Below are 22894 nucleotides of genomic sequence, written 5' to 3'. Positions count from 1 at the left end.
ACGTTATACCGGGAGACGTTGGAAAAGAGCACTACAACTAGCTCCAAAGCTTCGGACTTTGTAATTTTTCTCCCAATCAGTCTGGGTCTTCAATAGTAAGCCAGAGAAGATCACCCTGAGGTATCCAGGCAGTCACAATTGCTGTTAACTGCAGTCAAGAAAGAGTTAACTTAAGAAGCTCACCGGTCTTTTTTAGGGCCATCGGACGTCAAACTACCTTGCCAACAAATGTATTAAAATTAACAAAGTTGACTGAAAAAAGCCTTTAGGGGTCATAAAAGTCGTAAGCATACCAATAGTCGCAAAAGGGTATATTGGAAAGAAAACCTCAAATGTATCTAATGAATACAATTTGAGGCGTCAAGAAACTGACGCAGAAAATTTATCGAGATTGAAACAGCAGCGTCAAAATCGTCAACTTAAGAGTCTATTACGTGAGAGATCAGCTTTTCATTGTACCCTTACAGCAATCTCTGAAATCTTTAAAGATCCTACTTCAGATTTTTTAATGAGTAGAAAATGTATTTGTGTTTTTGTTGCAATAAAAATGTTGGGTTTAAGGTCCAGGACTTTGTTGCTCTGGTATTAAAATTGTGAGATATGAGAAATAACAATTTTTTTTTAATATAAATTTTTTGGGGATTTAAAATCTTAACAGCTTTAAAAAATAGCCCTTTTCGTGAATTACACAGAAGAAACCAAATCAACAACTTCTTATAGCCATCGATTTTTTTATGGCATAAAGGACGCACGGTACTTTTCAGCATAATTATTTTTTTGAATTTGTACACCTTCTTATTTGACCAAATAAACTATATGGATTCCGAAAAAATATGTTTTTAATAAGAAGATTTTTGTTCTGAGATGTATCGGGAATATGTGTAAAATTTTCTAACTAAAAATGTTTCACATTACGTGTCAACACACTACGGTGTTTTATTTAGTAAGTCTCGGGCGAAGCCGAGACGGGGGGCTGCTAGTCTTTTTCATAAATTGAGACTCAATCTTATACAATGCAGTAGCCAAAAAGTACTCGGCAACAAGTTAACAAAAATCGTTTTAAAATGGCTGAAAAACTGTTATTTCACACACATAACTTTTTATTTTACTTTTAATAACAAAACTTTAATAAAATACTTATTAGGACGTGTACTTTACTATAAAATTGGTCTTATAATAAAATACAAGAGATTTGTAACACTTAAGTATTTTCGGGGATAAATTATAAGTTGTAACACGCTTGTCACTGGACTAATAAATAATGTACATGATATCTGCATTTGCAAGCTAATTCACAATAAAAATAAAATGAATTTTTCAGTAAGATATCACGAGTTTTTGCGTTAAAAATAATTCCAAAAGCATCATTTCCTAACTGTTTATCTTCATGTAAGAATTTTTGTGAATCACACTATTACTCTAATCAAAAAGCGAAGTTTTCCATTTGCAGAAGTCAAAACTATTTACTTTAGTAATCCTACTTTTTTTTCAAGGACAATAAATATTAAAATATAGTAGTGATACCCTTACCAAAATTGGCTACAACTATTTGTTTTCAAAATATTATAAGAACAAAATAATTAGTTTCAAAACTATGTTATAAGTGTGATTGTAAAATAAATTTTCCATTTTTTGGCAATAAAAATTCAATTGTCCAGCGAAAAACGTAAGCTTCCATAAAATCTTGACCACATTAACCAGTGGACAGTGGGTGCTTGGGTACCCAAGAGTGAAGTTACACTTCCATGAAATGATATGGTAGGCACTATATTTATCATTATAAATATACCTTTTATGAAACAATATTGTACAAAGTTGGGACAATTATCGTTGGAAAAAGTATACCTACGTTAATTGGGTGTAGTTTCAATTGATATTCTAATGTTTAATAAATGAAGGATTAAAAACAAAATACTACGGCTCAATACTATATAAAAAATGTGTAAGCTGGCCTACATCTCTAACGTCACGATCGCATCTGTCACATGCGCTCCATGCCTACTTCACACGTTGTTCTAGTCCATATTTAATACCCGAAATGTAGTTGTAGGTATTTAGAAGGTTAAGAAAACCATCCTGTAGTACCGCTCTCTTTAATAGGGTAGTATTACATGCCAGTAAATGTCTCCGTTTATTACATATACGTTTTTTTGACAGATATTATTTATACATTAAATGTATATTATTTGAAATAGTTGGAAATCGCATAAATAATACGCACAGAAAATCGCAGATCGTTTTACTGTACCCTTTTTTATATGTTGAGTTTTAAAAAATTGTAATTTAACATGTAACCTTATGAAAAAATCACATAAAATAGCATTTATATGATCTGCAGAAATTCCTTAATTTCTTTTTGTCTAAAATATTTCTTTAAAATTAAGCTATTTAATTTTTAAATACATCTATAAGTTAGTTTTTTTTCAATAATACAGAAAAGAAGGGGTCAAGTATGCATAAAAGCGTGTATGTATGAGAAAAATGACTACCTGCGTTGCTGCATATATTTGTGCTCCTTTTACCTCTTTGAACTTTTTCCCCGCTATCTATGTGAAGTCAAAACATCACTTTCATCACAAATAGAAAGAATGTATAAGAATAAAACGCCATTAAAATTAGTTATTGTTTTTATATGGCTTAAAAAATTTTTTAACATTTTTTTTAATTTTGAAAAAATAAAATATTGTATAAAGATAGATGTAAATGGCCCAATTTCTGAACACTGAAATTTGTGACTCTCCTAAATTATTTATTTCTTGATGTTTTCCAATGTAAATTAAAGTAGTTTCATTTTACCATCTTCTGCAACATCTTGTGCGGCTAAAACGAAAAACATTTTTTTTCTGTTGTTTACTTATTATTACTATTTTTTTTTTTTTTTTTTTAATAACTGTTTCAATATTGATGTCACGTGCTTGTATGTCTAATGATAGAATTAGCACCAGTTACTGCCCCCTTCAATTACTGCGAGGGTATCTCCCATTCCCATAAGGATTTCATGTTGAAGCTCAGACCTAATTACTGCAAACGACTTTGAAATTTTGTAGGTTAAATTCGTTAAAAGTCATTAAATTAAACATTGATGAGTGCCACAATGTAAAGTATGATTGTAGATTAAACGTTATGAATGTACAAACGTATTAAAATGTCTGGGGCACACAAATTTTCAAGTCTGTTCTTCTTATTTTATATACCGGTTAAGTATGCAGTAACTGCTTCCTGCGCAGTCATTGGGTCATTTATCCTTAAGTACTTTGATAGGATTATTTTACGTTTTCCTTTTCTTTATGAGTAACTTTAAATCCAGAAAATAGCATCAGGCGTATAAAAATTGTGCATTTATTACATTCAGAATGCTAATTTATGCCCTTTGTAGAGAAGGATCGTAAATAAGTAGACGTGTATCAACGGGGCAAATTTCATTTTCTCTTGGACACTTTTTTAGTAAATCATCCATGGATAAAAATGATAAAAATATTTTCTAAAGGTAAATATTTATCTTCACATATAAGTGATTAACAAATTATTAAAATTTTTTAATGACCTTTCCATGTTAAGCTTTTAAATGAAAGTATATCAAAAGAGATGTGAGGACTATTATAAGCCATACTATCATCCTAATCCAAAAATAATGTTCTCGATTTCCTGAAGTCATAATCAATTACTTTACTAATGCTACTTTTATTTCAAGTGAGTAATTAAGGACAATACTTTTGTGATGACAAAAATTTGACCATAACATAATAAAAGATTCGATTAACCAGCAGAAAGTATAAACGACTTTATGAAAAACTTGACAATACCAATTAAATAGTTTCAAACTTGCATTTTCTTAACGAAGTTTTTTTATAACAGAGTTAAGTATAAGATTGCTACCTACATCATTTGGTGTAACAAGCTTATTTCGTTATAAATGTCACAATTACATACATCGGTAATTGTTACCTTTAACAATAATTTTTTGAGATTTTATTATTGGTCCGTAGCCATTCTCTGCAACACATGAATAATTACCACTGTCACGTTCCAAAAGATATCGTATGATTGTCTTTTGATTATTATCCTCTAAACTAAACTGTATCGATGACGATAAAGATGTACCGTCTTTGAACCACGTAATATTAGGTCTTGGGATGCCTTCAAAATGACATGATAAATAGACAGGATTTTCTGGGTCTATTGCAAATCGTGTTATTGTGTCATCATTTATATTTCCACGAACGAAGTAAGCTGGAACTAAAAATTAAAAATCATCAAAGAAAAAAGTGAAAGTAATTAATCTATTAAAAAATGACCTGCCATGCAATTATTTTAAATAAATAATTTTTTTTTCGTACCATCTACTTTGAGATAATACTTTTCTGTGTAGTAGTCATAAGGATATCTAAATAAACAGTAATAGTCCCCTTTATCTGAACGACTCAAATTGTTAATCGACAAAATTGCACTGTAGGTGAAGTTGGTTTTTTTATACGTGACGTGAATTTTTCCTAAAACGTTATAAAATATAAATGATTCAAATTCAGACAAACTATGCTACTATTCAAATTTTAAAAAGTTCCATTCTTATGTAAATCTAAGACTGACCAAAATTTATAACTTTCTTGGTAGTAGAGTCATACCACAGCACTGCAGAAAATTTACTAATGAGAGCAGTACACATTATAGAGATATTTTGACCTTCACGAAGTTTCGTTTTTGGTACTATAATTCCAGATTCCTTGTTAGGAATTCCGTCTGTAAATAAAATAATAATAATTAAAAAATATTTGATGTCAATATCTTTTCATTAAACTTATAACTTGGAAAAAATAGTTTGTTTAGATTAGCAAACCTGTGACATGAATATTATATTTTATATCGTCACATCCATAACTATTGCAAGCCATGCATTTGATTGTTGAATCTGCTTCAGGACTCAACATAACGATTGACTTTTTTTCAGCACTGTCACTTTGTTCATCTATTTTTGTATCCTTTAAATACTTTATGAAAATAAAGTTAAAATCACTTTTTATACTCTATACTTATTTCTTGAAATCGTTGATTAAATCAAAAAATTCTTGCTGTTTTAGACGAACAAACCTGTAGCTTAGATGTTTCATCAACATGTGTAGACTCTGTCGAGTGACTGATATAACTCCACGATACATTAAATTTCGAATTACTTTTAACAAGGCAAGTAAATGTCACATTCTCGTTCAAGCTGTAGTATCTTTTAATATAGCTTGGATCAAACCTCACACTTGGTTTATCTATACAAGCAGTAAGATAGTATCAACATCGTTTTAAAAAAAAGTAACAATAATAGGAAAATGTGTTAGAAAAAGTGTGATATGATAATACATGATAAAAATAAATCGAAATTAAGAAAAAACTGGCGTAGCTCAAATTTCAAAAATGTGTAGATTGAGTAAAATCTTCGAAGCACTAACATTAGTTTATTAAATATATTACTCGCTAAATTGTCACTTAAAGAAGTTAAATAATATTAAGCTTACAGCAGGATATTAGTTAGAAGCACCGTACTACATACTTTGAATTAAATATGAAACTTACTTACAAGAGTGCAAGGCTTAACATAACGTACCTATATTTTAATAGTTTCAAAGTATAAGATTGCTTAAAAAAAGTATTTATTCTCTGGTCTTCTTTAGATATATGATAAAAGCACTGGTTTTTAAAAATTTCAAAAAATTTACACATTAAATTAATTTACATTATTCATTGGTGACGTAAAAATTCGCATTAACATTTTATAAGAAATATTTATACGAAAAATTTCGAATTTCTAAGGTTAAATATTTTTTTTTGCAAATAAATCTATCTCATTCATTTAATTTTTGACTGATGTGTCGCTCAAAACGTTTATAATACTTAAGAGTAAAAAATTTTTAATTTACCAAGAATTTTGAGATGAAACATAATGTTTCTTTTTCCTGCAATGTTTTTAGCTATAAGTGTATAAACTCCATCGTTGACGATAAAAACATTATCTATGCGTAAGCTACTTGTCGTTGGATTGTAGGTTGTTTTTAACAAGTTGCCTGGATATGCAGAGACATCAGGATTGCCACCACGATTATCTACCCTAAAAGCAGTATACTTTCCGATAAGGCAAGCAACAAATAAAGAGTCTCATAATCATCGATTTAAATCGAAGGTTAGGTCAAAGAAAGTGCCAACTTAGAATTATATTAAAAAATTGCCACTTAATTCAGATGTACGTTGACGAAAGTGCCAACTCAGAAAAACATTTTTTTCCAAAACTGTGTTTCTCTAAGTTTCTACTTACTTCGCAGTAATTTTTAATTGACAATTTTTTAAAACTGACTGTTGAAATGTTTGGAAAAAAACTTTTCATCTTACCACCTTGAAAAAGGTTTTGGACATGCAGAGATATTAGCCAAAAAAGTTACAGATTCACCATATAATCTGGATACTTTTCTCTCAACAGACGTTAGATTAATGTAGGGATTATTAAAATCTGTCCAAAAAAATGTGTAAAAATCCATTGATCATTAATAAAAAGTGAACAAAAAGTAGAGAATCAAGACCTACCATATACACAGATATATACTTCAGAACTTTTTCTTTCATTAAACGATGATTCTATTTGACATATGTAATTTCCTGTATCCCCAAATGTAACGTTGTCAATAATGAGCTCAGATGTAATTATGTCTTCTATGTAATGTTTATTTACATTTTCTCGAATAGTATTTGAAAGTATCCTAGAAGTCTAGTTAACGTAAGTACTTTATTATTTAAAAAAATTGTCACAAATTTTATTTACAGACTTATTTTGTTGTTTAAAAAGTTTTCACGTTGTAAAGGTACTTAGTTTTACCGTGTTCTGCGGAATTTTCCAGGAAATTTTGTAATTAGCTTCTCTGCTTACTCTAACTGTACACTAAGCACTTAATGTCGAGCCTGTAGTAATGTCTTTTGGACCATCCACGAATATTTCTGGCAAACTCAGACAATAATAATGAATAAGGTGTCGAACTCTTGAGCTAATTATGTATGATGAGTTGCTTTGATTCACTGTGCAAGTGAACACACCATTGTATTTCATTTTGGTATCCTGCATGATGTAACCAACTTTAGGATCAAAAGTTGTTTTTTCACCGATTTTAATCACCTAAGATAATGAAAAATATTTTAAAAATTTGAAACTTTCATTAAAAACATAAGTACTTTGATAGGGTTGTGTTACGTTTTCGTTTTTTTTTAAAATAACATTATAGTCAGGAGAAGTCGTCTGGCACGGAAAAATTATGTATCCATCACATCCAGAAGCCAATAAAAAACGCCCTTTTATATGCTCATGCACAAAAGGGTTTCTATTGGCTGCGCAATAAATTTAAAACTTTAAGATATATTTTTTTTGCAGCACTTTAATAGTGTTATATAAGTTTGTAATAAAATATTAAAGGTCTAAAAGTTGCTATAAACTTACATTTAACATAAACGTACATCCAAATAACTTTTGAATCATTGTAATCTTTGACCGTCAAGTTTGTTATTTGTTTGGTTTCATCAGCGCAACAATACCAGCCAGTGTCGCCAAAAACAGTTGATGATCTTATAAATGTCTTGTTGGTGCTCCTCCTTTCTGGTATTATATCGGGTCGAGAGGTTGTCTTTATTTAACGAAAAAATTAGTGGTCATCATTTTATTTTAAGATCTTTTATACAACCTTTGTGTACATGAAATATTCAAGTCATTCAACTTACTCTACCCCATGAATTGTTGGTGGGAAAATAAAAATTGACATAGCCGGTGCTTGTGCATGTTATATTGAGAGTTTCTCCTTCATTTATCTGCAACTCGGTCACATTTGGATGAAGCTGAATCTTATATCCATTGCAACCTACAGAATTTAAGATCCATTTAGTGATTTTTTTCTTTTTCCATTAATATCTTTTGTTGTTCTACAGCTGGCGCACTCGCTGTTATACGCCTATTTTAATTGATGTCATGATTTTTTGTGAAATATTTATTGTTTTTCAAACATCGACATCGTGGAAGTGGATATTCTTTGAATTGACCAGCACAATTATTGATATCACAGGAAGAATCTCATTGAACGAATATTTTAAGTTATTGTAGTACAACACGCGTTAGAAGTTTAGTGCGTCGAAATTTAAGCTAATTGTACACCCTCATCTTTCTGTAACGATGAATTTTTATCAGTAAATGTACTCGTGCACATGCAGTTCTAGCCTCGTTATATTTTTGCTTCGTTTCGGTCAAATTTTTTGTTAAAATGAGCAACTTTACACTATAACATCTCATGAACTGTAAAGCTAGGCCTTCTAAAATTTGGGACGGTGCTTCATAGTACAGTCAACTTCGACTTATTAGATTTTTTTTGAAAATCTGTGAAAAATGAAGTGAGTTATATAAAAATATGTATCATTGGCAGTGAGCTCGCTGTAGATAGCGAGCGATCTGTCTGTAAGAGCTCGTGTATAACAGAAAAACTTTAATATATTTTTTCTCTAAAACTACGAAACTAGTTCCTCTCAAATTTTAATGTGTTTTAGAAAATTTAATATCACAATATCCACCTTAAGGCTCATAGGACATCGAGCTACAATATCTAAGCAGATTAAAAAAAAAAAAAAATGTAATTATTTGCTTTAAGTTATGCAAAAATGAGATAATATCACTTAATATCCTTAAAGATTTATTCTACGCAATATTATGATTCAAAATTGTATATACACCTTAGAAGTAATAAAAAGAATAATTTGGGACACACTTTTGTTTATACATTAAAAGTACAATTTTTCTAAAGAAAAAAGGCACTTACCGCGTTAAACATCACAACATAACCTATCAGAGACTACATGTCATGAAGAATAAAAAGTTAATTTTAATTATATTTACTAATAATCATGCAAGAGCTAATAAATTAAATGTCGGTATTAACTGCCCCTACCTTACATGGTAACATGCGTCGCAACCACCTTAGGTATACATAATTTTTTTTTTTACTGCCATAACTTACTCTTATATATTTAAGTTATTATTTTTATCGTAAATTTGTGAATAATAACAATAATAAAAAAAATAATAATTACAATAATAATAACAACAACAACAGTGATAATAGTGATAATAATAATAATAATAATAATAAGAAGAATAATAACAATAGTAATAATAACAAAAATAAAAATGATAATAATAATAATAACAATAATTCTTGATTATTTAACATTAAATAATATGACAAAAACTGAATACATAATATACTTAACCAATCTCTAAGAAGCTACAACGTGGCACAGAAGAGTTTTTTTAAGATTTAATATTTCCACTTAATAAATTTATAAGATGATTAAATAAGTCCAATCAACTCGAAAATTGTAATATTCATAATATTTATAGAGATGTTTATGATACTTGCGATACACATGTCGTAAAAGCTTTCTTTTACTCACTTTTAATGAATGCATCTATTGAACTATAGTACGAAAAGAATTACTTAAAGATTGTAACTAAAAATATAAGTGAAAGTGCACCAGCTTATGCCCTATCAGGATCAGTTGCGATTATGCTATTAATTTTCGAATAAGTTTGAAAACAATACTCCGAGAAAAAATTAGAATAATAGTTATATGATATATTAACCACAGTTGTAGATTAATGAATGTAAAATATAATCTTATACATACCTGATAGTACAATAAAAAAAATGAGTAGTTTCTCCCGCTGTAGAAGAGTCAGTAGGCCCCTCCATCCTTGAAAAATCGACATTTCTAACGAAAAGGTGTCTCTAAGTCGTAAGTTAAATAGTTAAGGCTTGGAAAGTTGGAGCCTGACTTTGGCCTAAGCCAAAAACAGTGTAAATAAATGTAAGGAATGTCTTGAAATAACTTGACATGTAGTGGTATTGTTTATTTGTGTAAAGTCTGTGAATGCACCTCGTAGCTATCATAGAATCAAAGAACCATACTCATAATATGTAGAGACACTAGACAATGAATATTGCTTGTTACCCACTATTCATAGCTGTATGATTGTGATTTGCTAAACGGCAATGAAGATAGTTCACACGGCAATGTAGAAGGAGAAGTTACCATCCGCTTTTTGTTCTCTGTCCTTATCATAACTCCACTCTTCTTTATTGTTACTACAGCGTCATTTTGTTTCTAAGCTGTTAATACACGTGATTAGATATCTTGATACCTGGATGATTACGTATTTAACAGCTTAAGAGATAATATTCTTTGAAAGTATTTAAGTAGAGTCTTTAGTTTGTATACTAGATATATGATAAAAGCATAAACCTATGTTAGTTTTACAGGTAAAAGTAAATTGTGATGTATCCCTGATCATTTCTAAGATTTGGTACATAAGTGATTCATAAAAAAAATAAATAAAAATAAAATCCAGTATTATTATAAGATGATGAAAAACAATAAATTTAGTTATTGTAATGCCCTATAATATTAAAAAACTTTAAAAATAAATTTGGAATTCATTTACCATGAGAATAGAAAAAAAAATTTTTTTTAACAAAGATCACTTCAAAGACTATTAAAATACAAGACTTCACTTTTATCTTTAAGCAACTATATGTACTTACTGCCAAATAAATATTGAAGGCCCTATATTATTAAAATTTGTACACACAAATCTAAAATGAAATTTTTTTTTTAATATAGTATTTTATTATTTTTATTGTTAGTTTCATCGTTTCACCATTTACTTAGACTAGAAAAAAGAAAGTTTTCCGCTGAAAAATAAAGTGATTGTAACGATGAATGTGGCTGAAGAAACTTTTTATAGATCGAAATTCAACCCCAAAAGTTTAGTTTGTTCAAAAAAAATATGGTATTCAAATCGAAACGAATACTTATTAAAAATTACTATTAATGTGGCTGGAAAAAGTGTTTTCTTCAGCACTTTCATAGGTTAATCAATTAACGATGCATCTTAATAGGGGTACTGATGCACTTGTTATATTCAAACTCTATTAGTTTTCTCCTAATCGTAATAATGTATGTCTTTAATTACTTCGATGCGCAAGGGTTATTGTAAAAGACGTCTATATTATTTTAAAATAATTATAGAAGTTTTTTCAAATCACTGTTGAAATTATTATGTGACAATTTAACACTATCAACAAACGACTTTTCAATAAAATTATTACTATGAGCAAAAGTTTAAAAGTAAGAGATCCTCATTTCAATAAATTGTTAATGAATTAAGAGAAAAACTAATTCTATTAAGCACTTAGGAATATTTTAAAAAGTCGTATTTAATAAATTTTTTATACTTATGATTACAACAGTAAATTATATCAAAAAGCATCAATATAATTCTTTAATAATTTTACGTACGCGATCTTGTCACATTCTACGAATATGAGAGTATTCAAAAAACTTGCGTTATTAGCATCCTTTTAAAGTTTATTCTTACTGCTATAGCATCGTAAATCAAGTATCAGATAGTTTTAAAAGTTGAGCACTGTCACACCATTATTGTTATATCTATTTCATCAAACTTAAACTAATCATCTACTTCTCTTTACTAATTAAGTGAAAAATCCTTGTGTAACAGTAATAAAACATTTGCAATATTAGTAACAGTAATATTATCATGCACGTTTATGTAGAGCAAACTTGCAATTTGAGGCAAAGCATAAACGTAGTTACGCTGGTTGAGCGGAATTGTCATATCTTCAATAAAATGATGTTGTTGCTTGATTGCCATCTTTTCTTTCTAACTGGCTGTCTTTATCAAAATTTTCATATTCGTGATAAATTCTTAGAAAATGAGTTTTGATATAATTTTGTAAAAGTTTTCCAATCATTTCAACCAGCATTGTAAAAGACGGTCTCAATGTTGGCTCTTCCTCCCAGCAATGGAGCATAATATTATATCTTAAAAAAAAGTAAACGAATTAAGTACTTAACAGCTTTTCAAATACGAACTTATTATGAAAAATTTCATTTACATGTCATCGGTGGCATAAGTAGGCTGAGCCATTCTGTATCCCCTGATTAATTTCTGATACATCACCTCGAACCTTACACCTGAATAAGGTATTTGTGCAAGAGAGAAAAATTCCCAGAGTACTACACCAAATGACCACACATCTGACATAGTGGAAAAGACTCCGTCTCTGATGGACTCAATGGCCATCCACCTTATGGGTAACTTCCCATCGCATTGCTTCTTATAGTTTTCATCTTTGTACAATGTCTTGGCTAACCCGAAATCACAGATTTTAACAATGTTGTTCTCTGCTAACAGTATATTTCTTGCAGCCAAGTCACAGTGCAGCACCTGTAAAAAGTATTAGCATCATAAAACCACAGTTAGGTAATTCCTAGTTATAAATACGTAACCATAAAATTTCTAAATAAATGCACATGATAAGTGCTTGCCTTTCTTTCTGAAAGAAACTTCATGCCGTTTGCCACCTGATAAGCCCATAACAAAAGATCCTCAGTGCAGAGGAACGAAAAATCTCCTTCTACGTAATCACCTTCATAATTAGAACGCCAACCTGGCTCAGAGTCTTCATCCATAAAATCATCACTGGATTCAATCGGGCCGCTGAATTTCGGAGTTTCTGAATAGTGAATGGTGTGCTTATCGTTTGGACTGCTGTCAGACAAGGTCGGAAATAAATTTTCATAGATCTCGTGTCTTGTTCTGTAGGCAAAAAAAAATTTGTTTCATCTGTGACATTTACAATTTTTAGGTAACCAAAACCGGTTTTGTATTTGTTTGATATATTTAATAAGTTCCAGAACTAACTACGTGGTTAACAACCTAACAAATTTTATCCTTTCTTGAACACAGGGTGAACATTACTAATTGTTAGAAATGATAAAGTATCTCGTACTTTTTTAACTGAATCATCTATATTATCAGTATCATATTCGTTATTATGCACAGTTTGTTTTATAATTCATGTTAATCTAGCTATAAAGTAAAGACATGATGTAAAAGTAAGGATAAAGTAATTTGTTATGTGAAACATAGTCTGTAATACAGTTTATGTTAAATGTTCAATTCAGGTTAATAGTTCATTATATTATTAGAAATCGTTTTTATACGAGATATTAATATTCATGAAAAAATATCTCATTGTCTTCAGGTTGCCACGTTGCAAACTGTATGAAGTGAGTCATTTTTCGAGATATTTTTTAAGAAAGGAAGTGAAAATTTTTTTCAGCTCCTTATTTTTTGTCACTGATAAGCGCTAATTTTTAAAGACGAACATTTCTACTGAATATCCTCACTAGCCTTCTCTTCTACCTCTGGAGACTCTTACCAAGAGTAATAAGATAATTTATTTTATATATATTATGCAAAGAACATAAAAATGCACTTCGACTAGGTGTACATAAATATCTATGTAGGTATGAGTGGTCGACAGCATTTAGACTTTGGCTGCCTAGGCTACACTTGGCTGTACTGGGATTTCGTTAATATTACTGTTAAATTTTTCATTATTATATGTAGACAAGGGAGCTACCTCAAAAAACTTTTGTGATCTCCTGTTTGAAGGTGTCCATATGAATCGCTCTGTAACTTAGGCTGTGGGCACGTGAAACCCCGTAAATCGTAAAGCGTATCGCGTATCGCGTAAAGTAAGAAAGATTAGATATACGCCAGTTTGTGGTCACAAGAAGGCGTAAAAGCCTTGTGTATCGCGTAAAGTACAAGGGAGTTGACCAAATTTTTGTTGATGCCCACGTACTCATCCCGTACATACATTTTATACAGGTAAGTCATAATACTTCTCACTTTTTCTTTGCGATATTGGTCATTGCATAGGTCGTATAGACTTTCTATAATTTTTCAAAGTTCATAGGATTTGTTTTTCATTCAACGTCAAAAATCTAATTAATTATGGTATTGATGCTTCGATTATTATTGTTGACATTAGCTACTGAATGTATTTACAGGTTGAGTACTTTATTAACGCTTTACGCAAAAAAATTCGTCATCGTGCACATGAGTAAAAAATATGAACGTAACTTTAAATTTGGCATAAGCAAAAGCGAAAGAGCATGTGTTTTGCCAACTAACTACTAGCTGTGATTGGTTTAGTAACACTTACGCATGTATTTTTCACTCACATGTACACGATGACAATTTTTTTGCAGAAAGCGTACCTTACCTAACTTTCTCTGATCCTATAATTTTATGCGATACGCAATACGTTTTACACGATTCCATGTGCTAGCACTGTAAAGGACTAATAGGGTCATGCTTTATTAAAATGCAAAATAATTTTTGTCAATCAAACCCACCGTGGCTTTAACATTTTAATAAGAAGTTGAAGCAGTCAATTTGTTACCTCTTTAAATTTTTTCCTATGGAGGTATTGATTTGACCTGTACTTGGATCAATTTGATTAGTAAAATTTTTTCGATGACGCACGAGATAGCTTTCAAGATTTCCAAATCTACAAAGCTCAATAATTACCAAAAGTTCACCTACAACATAATTTTATATTCATTAAATAAGTTCTATTACATAAATATTTTAAACAGTTATTTGTGAGTTAGTACGTTTGGCTATATTTTTGGTGCAAGCGCCCAGAAGATTTATAACATTTAAGTGTTGTCCTAAATAAACCATAATTTTAAGCTCCTTTGCCAGCGCACTAATATACATTAAATCTGCATTTTTGCGAACTGTTTTCACAGCCACAGTTGTCATAGACTCATGAGGAAGAATCCTATAGGCCTCTGCTTTATACACAACTCCAAAAGCCCCGCTTCCTAATTGCTTATCTTTAATTGAATGAATGGGTTGTTTTACATTATTATGGATTACTTAAATGTTTATTTTCATAGTCTTTAAGTGGCAGTAGAAAAAATTGATAATTTCTTACCTAATCTTAACTTCTCAATAGGAAACTCCCATCTAATATCGTAAGGAAGAAGTTCTGCCTGCTCGTCTATGGTTAACTCTGGGTTTATTAAATTAACTGCTCCTTCTTTAAAATGCGTACAGCCAGCTTCTAATAGTTGTTTTTCTTTAAACTTGAAATTATTGTTGATTCGATGATAAAAATATTTTATTCAGGCAAATTTCATTCTTAAGAAACAATTAAAATTTTTTAGTTACCTTCGCATGTTGAGTTTTCAAATAAAAGTACATTAAAAGAGAAATAAGAATTGTTATAAACCACATTATCATCGCAATCCAAATGTAAAGTTCTTGATTTCCTGAAGTAAAATTCAATTACTTTACAAATAATATTATTTTTTTAAACTTTATTATTTTATTATTTAAATTATTTAAAAAAACTTTATTTTAAACTTGACAATATCATTAAATGTATTGCAATTATTTATTTTTTTTACAAAAGTTTTTTTTAATGAAGTGACAAGTAAGGTTGCCCCGTACATCAATAATGTAAAATACTTTTTTCGTTATAAATGTTACAATTACATACATCGGTGATTGTTACCTTTGACAATAATTGTTTGAGATTTTTTTACTGGCCCGTAGCCATTCTCTGCAACACATGAATAATTACCACTATCACGTTCCAAAAGATATCGTATGATTAACTTTTGATTATTATCTTCTAAACTAAACTGTTTCGATGACGATAGAGATGTACCGTCTTTGAACCACGTAATATTAGGTGTTGGGATGCCTTCAAAATGACATGATAAATAGACAGGATTTTCTGGGTCTATTGCAAATCGTGTTATTGCGTCATCATTTATATTTCCACGAACGAAGTAAGCTGGAACTAAAAATTAAAAATCATCAAAGCAAAAAGTGAAAGTAATGAATCTATTAAAAAATGACCTGCCATGCAATTATTTTAAACAAATAATTTTTTTTTCGTACCATCTACTTTGAGATAATACTTTTCCGTGTAGTAGTCATAAGGATATCTAAATAAACAGTAATAGTCCCCTTTATCTGAACGACTTAAATTATTTATTGATAAGATGGCACGGTAGGTGTAGTTAGTTTTTTCATAGGTGACGTGAATTCTTTCTGAAACATAAAATCCAAATAATTAAAGCTCAGACAAACCAAGTTGCTATTGAAATTTCAATAAGTTCCATGGTAACATAGAATTGAAACTGACCAGATTTGATAACGATATTGAGATTATGGTCGTACCACAGCACTGCGGAAAATTTGCTTATGAGAGCAGTACACGTTATAAAAATATTTTGACCTTCACGAAGTCTCGTGTTTGGCTTTATAATACCAGAAGCCTTGTTAGGAATTCCATCTTGAAAAAAATAATGAACATTAAGAATTATTAAATGCCAATAACTTTTTATTAAATTTAAATCGTAGTGCAATTAGTTTAATTAGATCTATGAACCTGTGACATGGATATTATGTTTCATATATTTACATCCATAACTATTACAAGCCATACATTTGATTGTTGACTCTGCTTCAGGACTCAACATAACGATTGACTTTTTTTTAGCACTGTCTCTTTGTTCATCTATATTTGTATCCTTTAAATACTTTATTAAAAATAAATTTAAAATTATTATTTATAATCTATACTTATTTCTTGAAATCGTTGATTAAATTGAAAAATTCTTGCTTTTTTAGACGAACAAACCTGTAGCTTAGATGTTTCATCAACATGTGTAGACTCTGTCGGGTGACTGATATAACTCCACGATACATTAAATTTCGAATTACTTTTAACAAGGCAAGTAAACGTCACATTCTCGTTCAAGCTGTAGTATCTTTTAATATAGCTTGGATCAAACCTCACACTTGGTTTATCTACAAGAAATAAAACAATATAAACGTTGTAGTAAAGAAGAGTGAAAATGACAGCAAAATGTATCCAAATACACACGATATGGTATTGGGTTATGAAAATAAAAAAAAAACTAAGTAAAATTTCTCCAACTAACTCCTCTACGAGAAGCATCATACCACATATTTTAAGTTTGATATGAAATTAACTGTGAATGTATAGCTTTACACTAGTAGTCTTTGAGTATCAGAGTACATAAGCGAATAAGTATTTCCTGATAATCTCCATATATATAATATAAGCACTGATTTTTAAAAGCTTGTTAAAGCTGATGGATTTTTTTTGTTACGTAGAAATTCGATATTCTGTATGATTCTACATATTCATAACACATTTTAACTCATTCTAGAATGATGGTAATCATAAATATGTAGTGTAATGCTTTACGCTAGCAGCTGAAGAAGGTGAGACATTTTGAACTATTAAGGCGTAAAATTCTACAAATAATACAAATTGAATGTCTCACTATTGAATCTTGAAAAAGTTAAGCAATAACAGATGTTTTTAGTTTTTCAGTGTAGAAAATATTACGTGTACCAAGAACTTCAAGATGAAAGGTTATGTTCTTTTTTCCCGCAGTGTTTTTAGCTGTAAGTGTATAAATTCCATCGTTCACGATTGAAATATCATCTATGCGTAAGCTACTTGTCGTTGAATTGTAGTTTGTTGTTAACAAGTTGCCTAGATACGCTGAGATATCAGAATTGACACCATGATTATCTACCCTAAGAAGCAATATTCTTCTTAATAAGACAAAGTACACTTAAGTGTCATGTCTATCAACTTATATATTAAAATAAACGGCGTTTTACCATTTTAAAAAAGGTTTTGGACATGCAGTGACTTTAGCCAAAAAAGTTACTGATTCACCACGTACTCTAAATAATTTTTCTTCAACAGATGTCAAACTAATGTAGGGGTTATGTGAATCTGTTGAAAAATGATTAGTAAAAATCCGTTGATCATGACTTAAAAGTAGCTAAATAATAAGGGTCTATGACCTACCATACACACAGATGTTTATTTCAGAACTTCTTGTCTCACTAAACGATGATTCTATTTGGCATTTATAATTCCCTGTATCTCCCAATGTAACATTGTCAATAATGAGCTCAGACGTCATAACTTTTTCTATGTAGTACTTATTTACATCTTCTTTGATAGTATTCAAAATCATTCTAGATGTCTAATTAATGTACGTACATTATTTCTCGTAAAATTTATGAGAAAATTTATTTGCATACTTAAGTCGTAATTACAAAATTTTTGACGTTGTAAAATTATCTAATATTACCTTGTTCTGTGGAGTTTTCCAAAAAATGTTGTACTTGACTTCTCCGCTCACTCTGACAGTACACTTGACACTTAATCTTGAGCCAGTAGTAATATCTTCTGGACCTTTGATAATTATGTCAGGCAAACTCATACAAGTATAATGCATAACGCCTCGAACTTTCAAATTAATGGAATACGATGCGTTTTGTTGATTTACTGAGCAAGTAAATAGTCCAATGTAAGAAATTACTTTATCCTTGATAACATAACCAATTTTTGAATTAAAAGTTGTCTTTTCGTTCAGTTGAACTACCTAAAATAATTAATAATATTTGAAAAACTTGCAATCCATATTTGATATATAAGTACTTTGAAAGTGTTGAAGTACATTTCCGTTTTTTTTTAAAATTACTGTAAATTCAGGAGAAGTCGTCTGGCACGGAAAAATTATATATTCATCACATCCAGAAGCTAGTAAATAATGCCCTTTTTTATGTACATGCACAAATGGGTTTATATTGGCTGCATAACAACAGTAAAACTTTTAAATATAGTTTGTGTGCAGTAGTATGCCAGTATTTGGTCATTTTATGATATAAACTAAAAAGCTGGAATTTGTTATAAACTTACATTTAACATAAACATAAATCCAAGTGACTTTTGAATCATTGCGATCTTTGACCGTCATACTTGTTATTTGTTTCGTTTCATCAGCGCAACAATACCAACCAGTGTCTCCAAAAACAGTTGACGATCTTATAAATGTCTTGTTGGTGCTCCTGCCTTCAGGTGTTACATCAGGCTGAGAGGTTGTCTGCATTTAATTTGAAAATTAGTAGCCATGGTATTATTTAAAAGTTTTTTTTTACAACTTATGTAAGCATAACATATTCAAGTCATTCAACTCACTCTACCCCATGTATTGTTGGTGGGAAAATAAAAATTGACATAGCCAGTGCTTATGCATGTAATGTTAAGAGTTTCTCCTTCATTTATCTGCAACTCGGTCACATTTGGATGAAGCAGAGGCTTATATCCATGGCATCCTATAAAATATAAAATCGATCTTATGATTTTTCTCTTTTTTCATTTACATTTTCTTCGAAGTCAACTAATTAGAGCAAGTTGACTCGTTTTTTTGACAGCTGTTAAGTTTAATATTATGGTTTTGTTTTTTATATTTATTTGAATGAAGTTAAAGATGAACGAAAAAAAATTTTTTTTTATTTTACTGTTCAATACGAACGATATTTCACGAGCCGAGAACCACGTTGATTCCATACAAAAACTTGTGTTGTAAATTGTCAAAGATTCAAAAAATGTTTGTATGTAAGTGTTAAATCTCGTCTGGATAACGTTCATTTAACCTTACGACCAAAATAATGCGTAAAAAGGTTTCCAGAAGTAGTTAAGATACATTACGCTAAACCACAGCTAGGCTTTGGCCTCGTACATGTTTAGAAATTTTTGATAAGTATTCAAATTATTCATTGACCAAGGAGTTCTTCAGTTCCATCATATTTAAAATTCAATAAGTTTTCATCTGATTTATTCATAGTTAAGCTATATATTTCATTTTTCAGCTAGAGAATAATCAAAAATACAAGACAAAGAACTTCATTAAATTTGAAATTTCATCCCTACGCTCCTCACATCGAAACTAAAAAAAATACCCGGAAAAATGCTGCAATATAATTAAATTATTAACTGCAAGCTAGTCAAATTCTGCATGGGACTGAGTCATAAGTAGCCTAGAACATCAAGCTATAATTTTGAGTAGGTACGAACAAAAATATTAGAACCAGCTGCGATTACAGTAATAATTTTGAGATAACTTTTAAAACTGTGCTGCGATAAACATTAAGTGATAGTGATATATTGACCACAGTTGTGGATTAATAAATGTAAAATATAATTTTATACATACCTGATAGTATCATAAAAAAAATGAGTAATTTTTTCAGCCTCAAGAGAGTTAGTGGGTCTTTCCATTCTTGAAAGCTCGACATTGCTGACTGTTGGGTGTGTCTCACTTCAAGGTCCAATAGTTAAGAATTAAAAATTTGAAGTCTGATTTTGGGTTAAGCCATTAACAATGTAGATAAATATAAGAAAAGTCTTATAATTACTCAACATGCAGTTATATCGTTTATTTGTGTAAAGCCTATAAACGCACCTTGTAGCCATCATAGAATCAAAGAACCATACACATAGTATGTAGAGACACTAGACGGTGACGATTGCATGTCACACACTATTCATAGCTGTATGATTGTGATTTACTAAACGGCAATTAAGATAGTTCACACTAGAACATAGAGGGAGACCCAACCATCAGCTGTTTGTTCCCTGTCCTTGTCACAAGTCTACTTTTTTTTGATACTTCTACCAGCGCTGTTCTGTGACTAAGCTGTTACTATTATGTAATTTCGATTACTTGAAACCTTAGTGATTGTCAATTTGATGGGTTGAGTAAAAATTGTCATTTGACGGCTTGAAAAATGTTATAAAATATTTGTTTAGAGCTTTTACATAATATACCAGATATATGACATAAGCATCAGCCTAGATAAGTTTTACACGTAACAACAAACTGTGATATCTCCCTTAACGTTGCTAAAATTTGTCATGGATTAAGTTGATGAAAAAAAAACTTATATTGAAATATAATTCAGGATCTTGACTATCAAATTATCTGTAAAAATAATACTATGACAAGGAGGTTTTATTGTAACAGACTGAATTTCAAAACATTAATAATAAATTAAGAGCAAAACTAATTCTTTTCACCACATACGTTTGTTTAAAATCATCGTATGCAATATTTTTTCTACTATCCTGTGCCACAGTCAATTATACCAACGTGCATTTATTTAAGTTTTTAATCATTATGTACCTACTCTCGTCACCAGTTACAGATACACCAGTGGTCAGTTTACATATGTTGTTAACGCACCATTAAAAATTAGTTTTGCTAAAAAAAGTGTCTTTAATAATGAAAAATGAAATAGTTTCAAAATTGAGCATGATTGCATCGTATTACATTTATTTTATTAAACTCTAACTAAGCAACTACTTTCTTCTGGATTTATGCACTTGCTCTTGAAATTCTTGTAAGAAACTAATAAAAAATTATGCATTATGAGTTACAGTAATGGTATAATGCACGTTTATGTATGACAGGTTAGGAATTTAAGGCAACGTATTAACATAGTTACGCCGGTTAAGCGGAATTGTCATATCTTCAGACAATGATGCTGTTGCTTGATTGTCATCTTTCTTTTGCAACTAGCGTTCTTTATCAAAATTTTCGTATTCATGATAAATTCTTAGAAAATGAGTTTTAATATCATTTTGTAAAAGTTTTCCAATCATTTCAACCAGCATTGTGAACGACGGTCTCGATGTCGGCTCTTCCTCCCAGCAATGGAGCATTATATTATATCTAAAAAAAAAGTAATCGAATTAAGTACTTAACGGCTTTTCAAATACAAACTTATTATAAAAAATTTCATTTACATGTCATCGGTGGCATAAGTGGGCTGAGACATTCTGTATCCCCTAATTAATTTCTGATACATCACCTCGAAACCTACACCTGAATAAGGTATTTTTGCAAGAGAGAAAAATTCCCAGAGTACTACACCAAATGACCACACATCTGACATAGTGGAAAAGACTCCGTCTCTAATGGACTCAATGGCCATCCACCTTATGGGTAACTTCCCATCGCATTGCTTCTTATAGTTTTCATCTTTGTACAATGTCTTGGCTAACCCGAAATCACAGATTTTAACAATGTTGTTCTCTGCTAACAGTATATTTCTTGCAGCCAAGTCACAGTGCAGCACCTGTAAAAAGAATGAGCATCATAAAACTACAGTTAGGTAATGCGTAGTTGTAAATACTTAACCATAAAATTTATATATGTATGCACATAATAAGTACTTGCCTTTCTTTCTGAAAGAAACTTCATGCCATTTGCCACCTGATAAGCCCATAACAAAAGATCCTCAGTGCAAAGAAACGACATGTCTTCTTCTACGTAATCACCTTCGTAATTAGAACGCCAACCTGGCTCAGAGTCTTCATCCATAAAATCATCACTGGATTCAATCGGGCCGCTGAATTTCGAAGTTTCTGAATAGTGAATGGTGTGCTTATCGTTTGGACTGCTGTCAGACAAGGCCGTAGTTAAATTTTCATAAATCTCATGTCTTTTTCTATAGGCCAAAAAAATTTGTATCGTTCGTGACATTTACAAATTATAGGTTACCAAATCAAGTTTTGTGTTTTGTTTGATGTATTTAATAAGTTCCAGAACTAACTACGTGGTTAATAACCTTACAAATTTTATCCTTTCTTGGTCACAGGGTGAACATTACTTATTAATAGAAATGATAAAGTATTTCGTATTTTTTTAACTGAATTATTTATATTATCAGTTTCGTATTCATTATGAAGCACAGTTTGTTTTATAATTGATGTAAATCTAGCTATAAAGTAAAGACATTATGTGAAAGCAAGGATAAAGTAATTTGTTACGTGAAACATAGTCTGTAATAAGGTTAATGTTAAAAGTTTAATTCAGAGTAAAAGTTCATTATATTATAAGTAACTGTTTTTGTACGAAATATCAATATTAATGAAAAAGCATCTCATTGTCTTTCAGTTCCAGTCCAATATCAAATTACATCGTCAACAATACAGTACCAGAACAAAAGGTTACTTAAGGTAGCTCCCTTGCGAAATGATACGTAATAAAATATGTTTTAATTAATGGATTTTGATCCATTGAATTTATTTGTATTTAT

General features: G+C 30.3%; 3 protein-coding genes across 3 annotated transcripts; all 3 read right to left on the bottom strand.

Moving 5' to 3' along the window:
* Positions 1 to 7136: 7136 nt before the first annotated feature.
* On the bottom strand, positions 7137 to 9857 carry LOC149374344 (uncharacterized). Its single transcript, XM_089594036.1, has 4 exons — positions 9691 to 9857; positions 7741 to 7877; positions 7463 to 7646; positions 7137 to 7144 (listed from the first exon to the last, which is right to left on the bottom strand). The coding sequence occupies exons 1-4, from the start codon at positions 9770 to 9772 to the stop codon at positions 7137 to 7139; spliced, it is 411 nt and encodes a 136-aa protein (XP_089450162.1). The 5' UTR covers positions 9773 to 9857.
* A 1845-nt stretch (positions 9858 to 11702) lies between these two features.
* On the bottom strand, positions 11703 to 15818 carry LOC106646969 (vascular endothelial growth factor receptor 2-like). The gene is made up of 9 exons (XM_089594035.1): positions 15812 to 15818; positions 15462 to 15752; positions 15116 to 15216; positions 14880 to 15030; positions 14554 to 14778; positions 14340 to 14478; positions 12412 to 12565; positions 11979 to 12310; positions 11703 to 11904 (listed from the first exon to the last, which is right to left on the bottom strand). Exons 1-9 carry the CDS (start codon positions 15816 to 15818, stop codon positions 11703 to 11705), a joined length of 1602 nt encoding a protein of 533 aa, XP_089450161.1.
* A 2409-nt stretch (positions 15819 to 18227) lies between these two features.
* On the bottom strand, positions 18228 to 20111 carry LOC149374343 (vascular endothelial growth factor receptor 1-like). Its single transcript, XM_089594034.1, has 6 exons — positions 20008 to 20111; positions 18990 to 19126; positions 18711 to 18894; positions 18469 to 18602; positions 18331 to 18393; positions 18228 to 18257 (listed from the first exon to the last, which is right to left on the bottom strand). Exons 1-6 carry the CDS (start codon positions 20087 to 20089, stop codon positions 18228 to 18230), a joined length of 630 nt encoding a protein of 209 aa, XP_089450160.1. The 5' UTR covers positions 20090 to 20111.
* Positions 20112 to 22894: the final 2783 nt, after the last annotated feature.

Source organism: Copidosoma floridanum, unplaced genomic scaffold (genome assembly GCF_036245765.1).
Source record: "Copidosoma floridanum isolate Cflo_tuat_1 unplaced genomic scaffold, Cflo_Japanese_pri ptg000020l, whole genome shotgun sequence".
Classification (NCBI taxonomy): Eukaryota; Metazoa; Arthropoda; class Insecta; order Hymenoptera; family Encyrtidae; genus Copidosoma; species Copidosoma floridanum.
This window is presented reverse-complemented; position numbering and strand designations above follow the sequence as displayed.

Bases quoted from the DNA above. Each gene is read 5' to 3' on its own strand.
- LOC149374344 (XM_089594036.1), bottom strand. From the start codon at position 9,772: ATGTCGATTTTTCAAGGATGGAGGGGCCTACTGACTCTTCTACAGCGG. The intron at 7,878-9,690 runs GTATGTATAAGA...TAAATTCTGTAG, and splicing joins TTTTTTTATTGTACTATCAG to GTTGCAATGGATATAAGATT. The intron at 7,647-7,740 runs GTAAGTTGAATG...CGTTAAATAAAG, and splicing joins CCAACAATTCATGGGGTAGA to ACAACCTCTCGACCCGATAT.
- LOC106646969 (XM_089594035.1), bottom strand. The intron at 14,479-14,553 runs GTACTAACTCAC...ATTATGTTGTAG, and splicing joins CACCAAAAATATAGCCAAAC to GTGAACTTTTGGTAATTATT. The intron at 12,311-12,411 runs GCAAGCACTTAT...TACTTTTTACAG, and splicing joins AGTTTCTTTCAGAAAGAAAG to GTGCTGCACTGTGACTTGGC.
- LOC149374343 (XM_089594034.1), bottom strand. From the start codon at position 20,089: ATGTCGAGCTTTCAAGAATGGAAAGACCCACTAACTCTCTTGAGGCTG. The intron at 18,895-18,989 runs GTGAGTTGAATG...AATTAAATGCAG, and splicing joins CCAACAATACATGGGGTAGA to ACAACCTCTCAGCCTGATGT. The intron at 18,258-18,330 runs GTAATTTCTTAC...TTAATTTGAAAG, and splicing joins GTTATGTTATCAAGGATAAA to TTCGAGGCGTTATGCATTAT.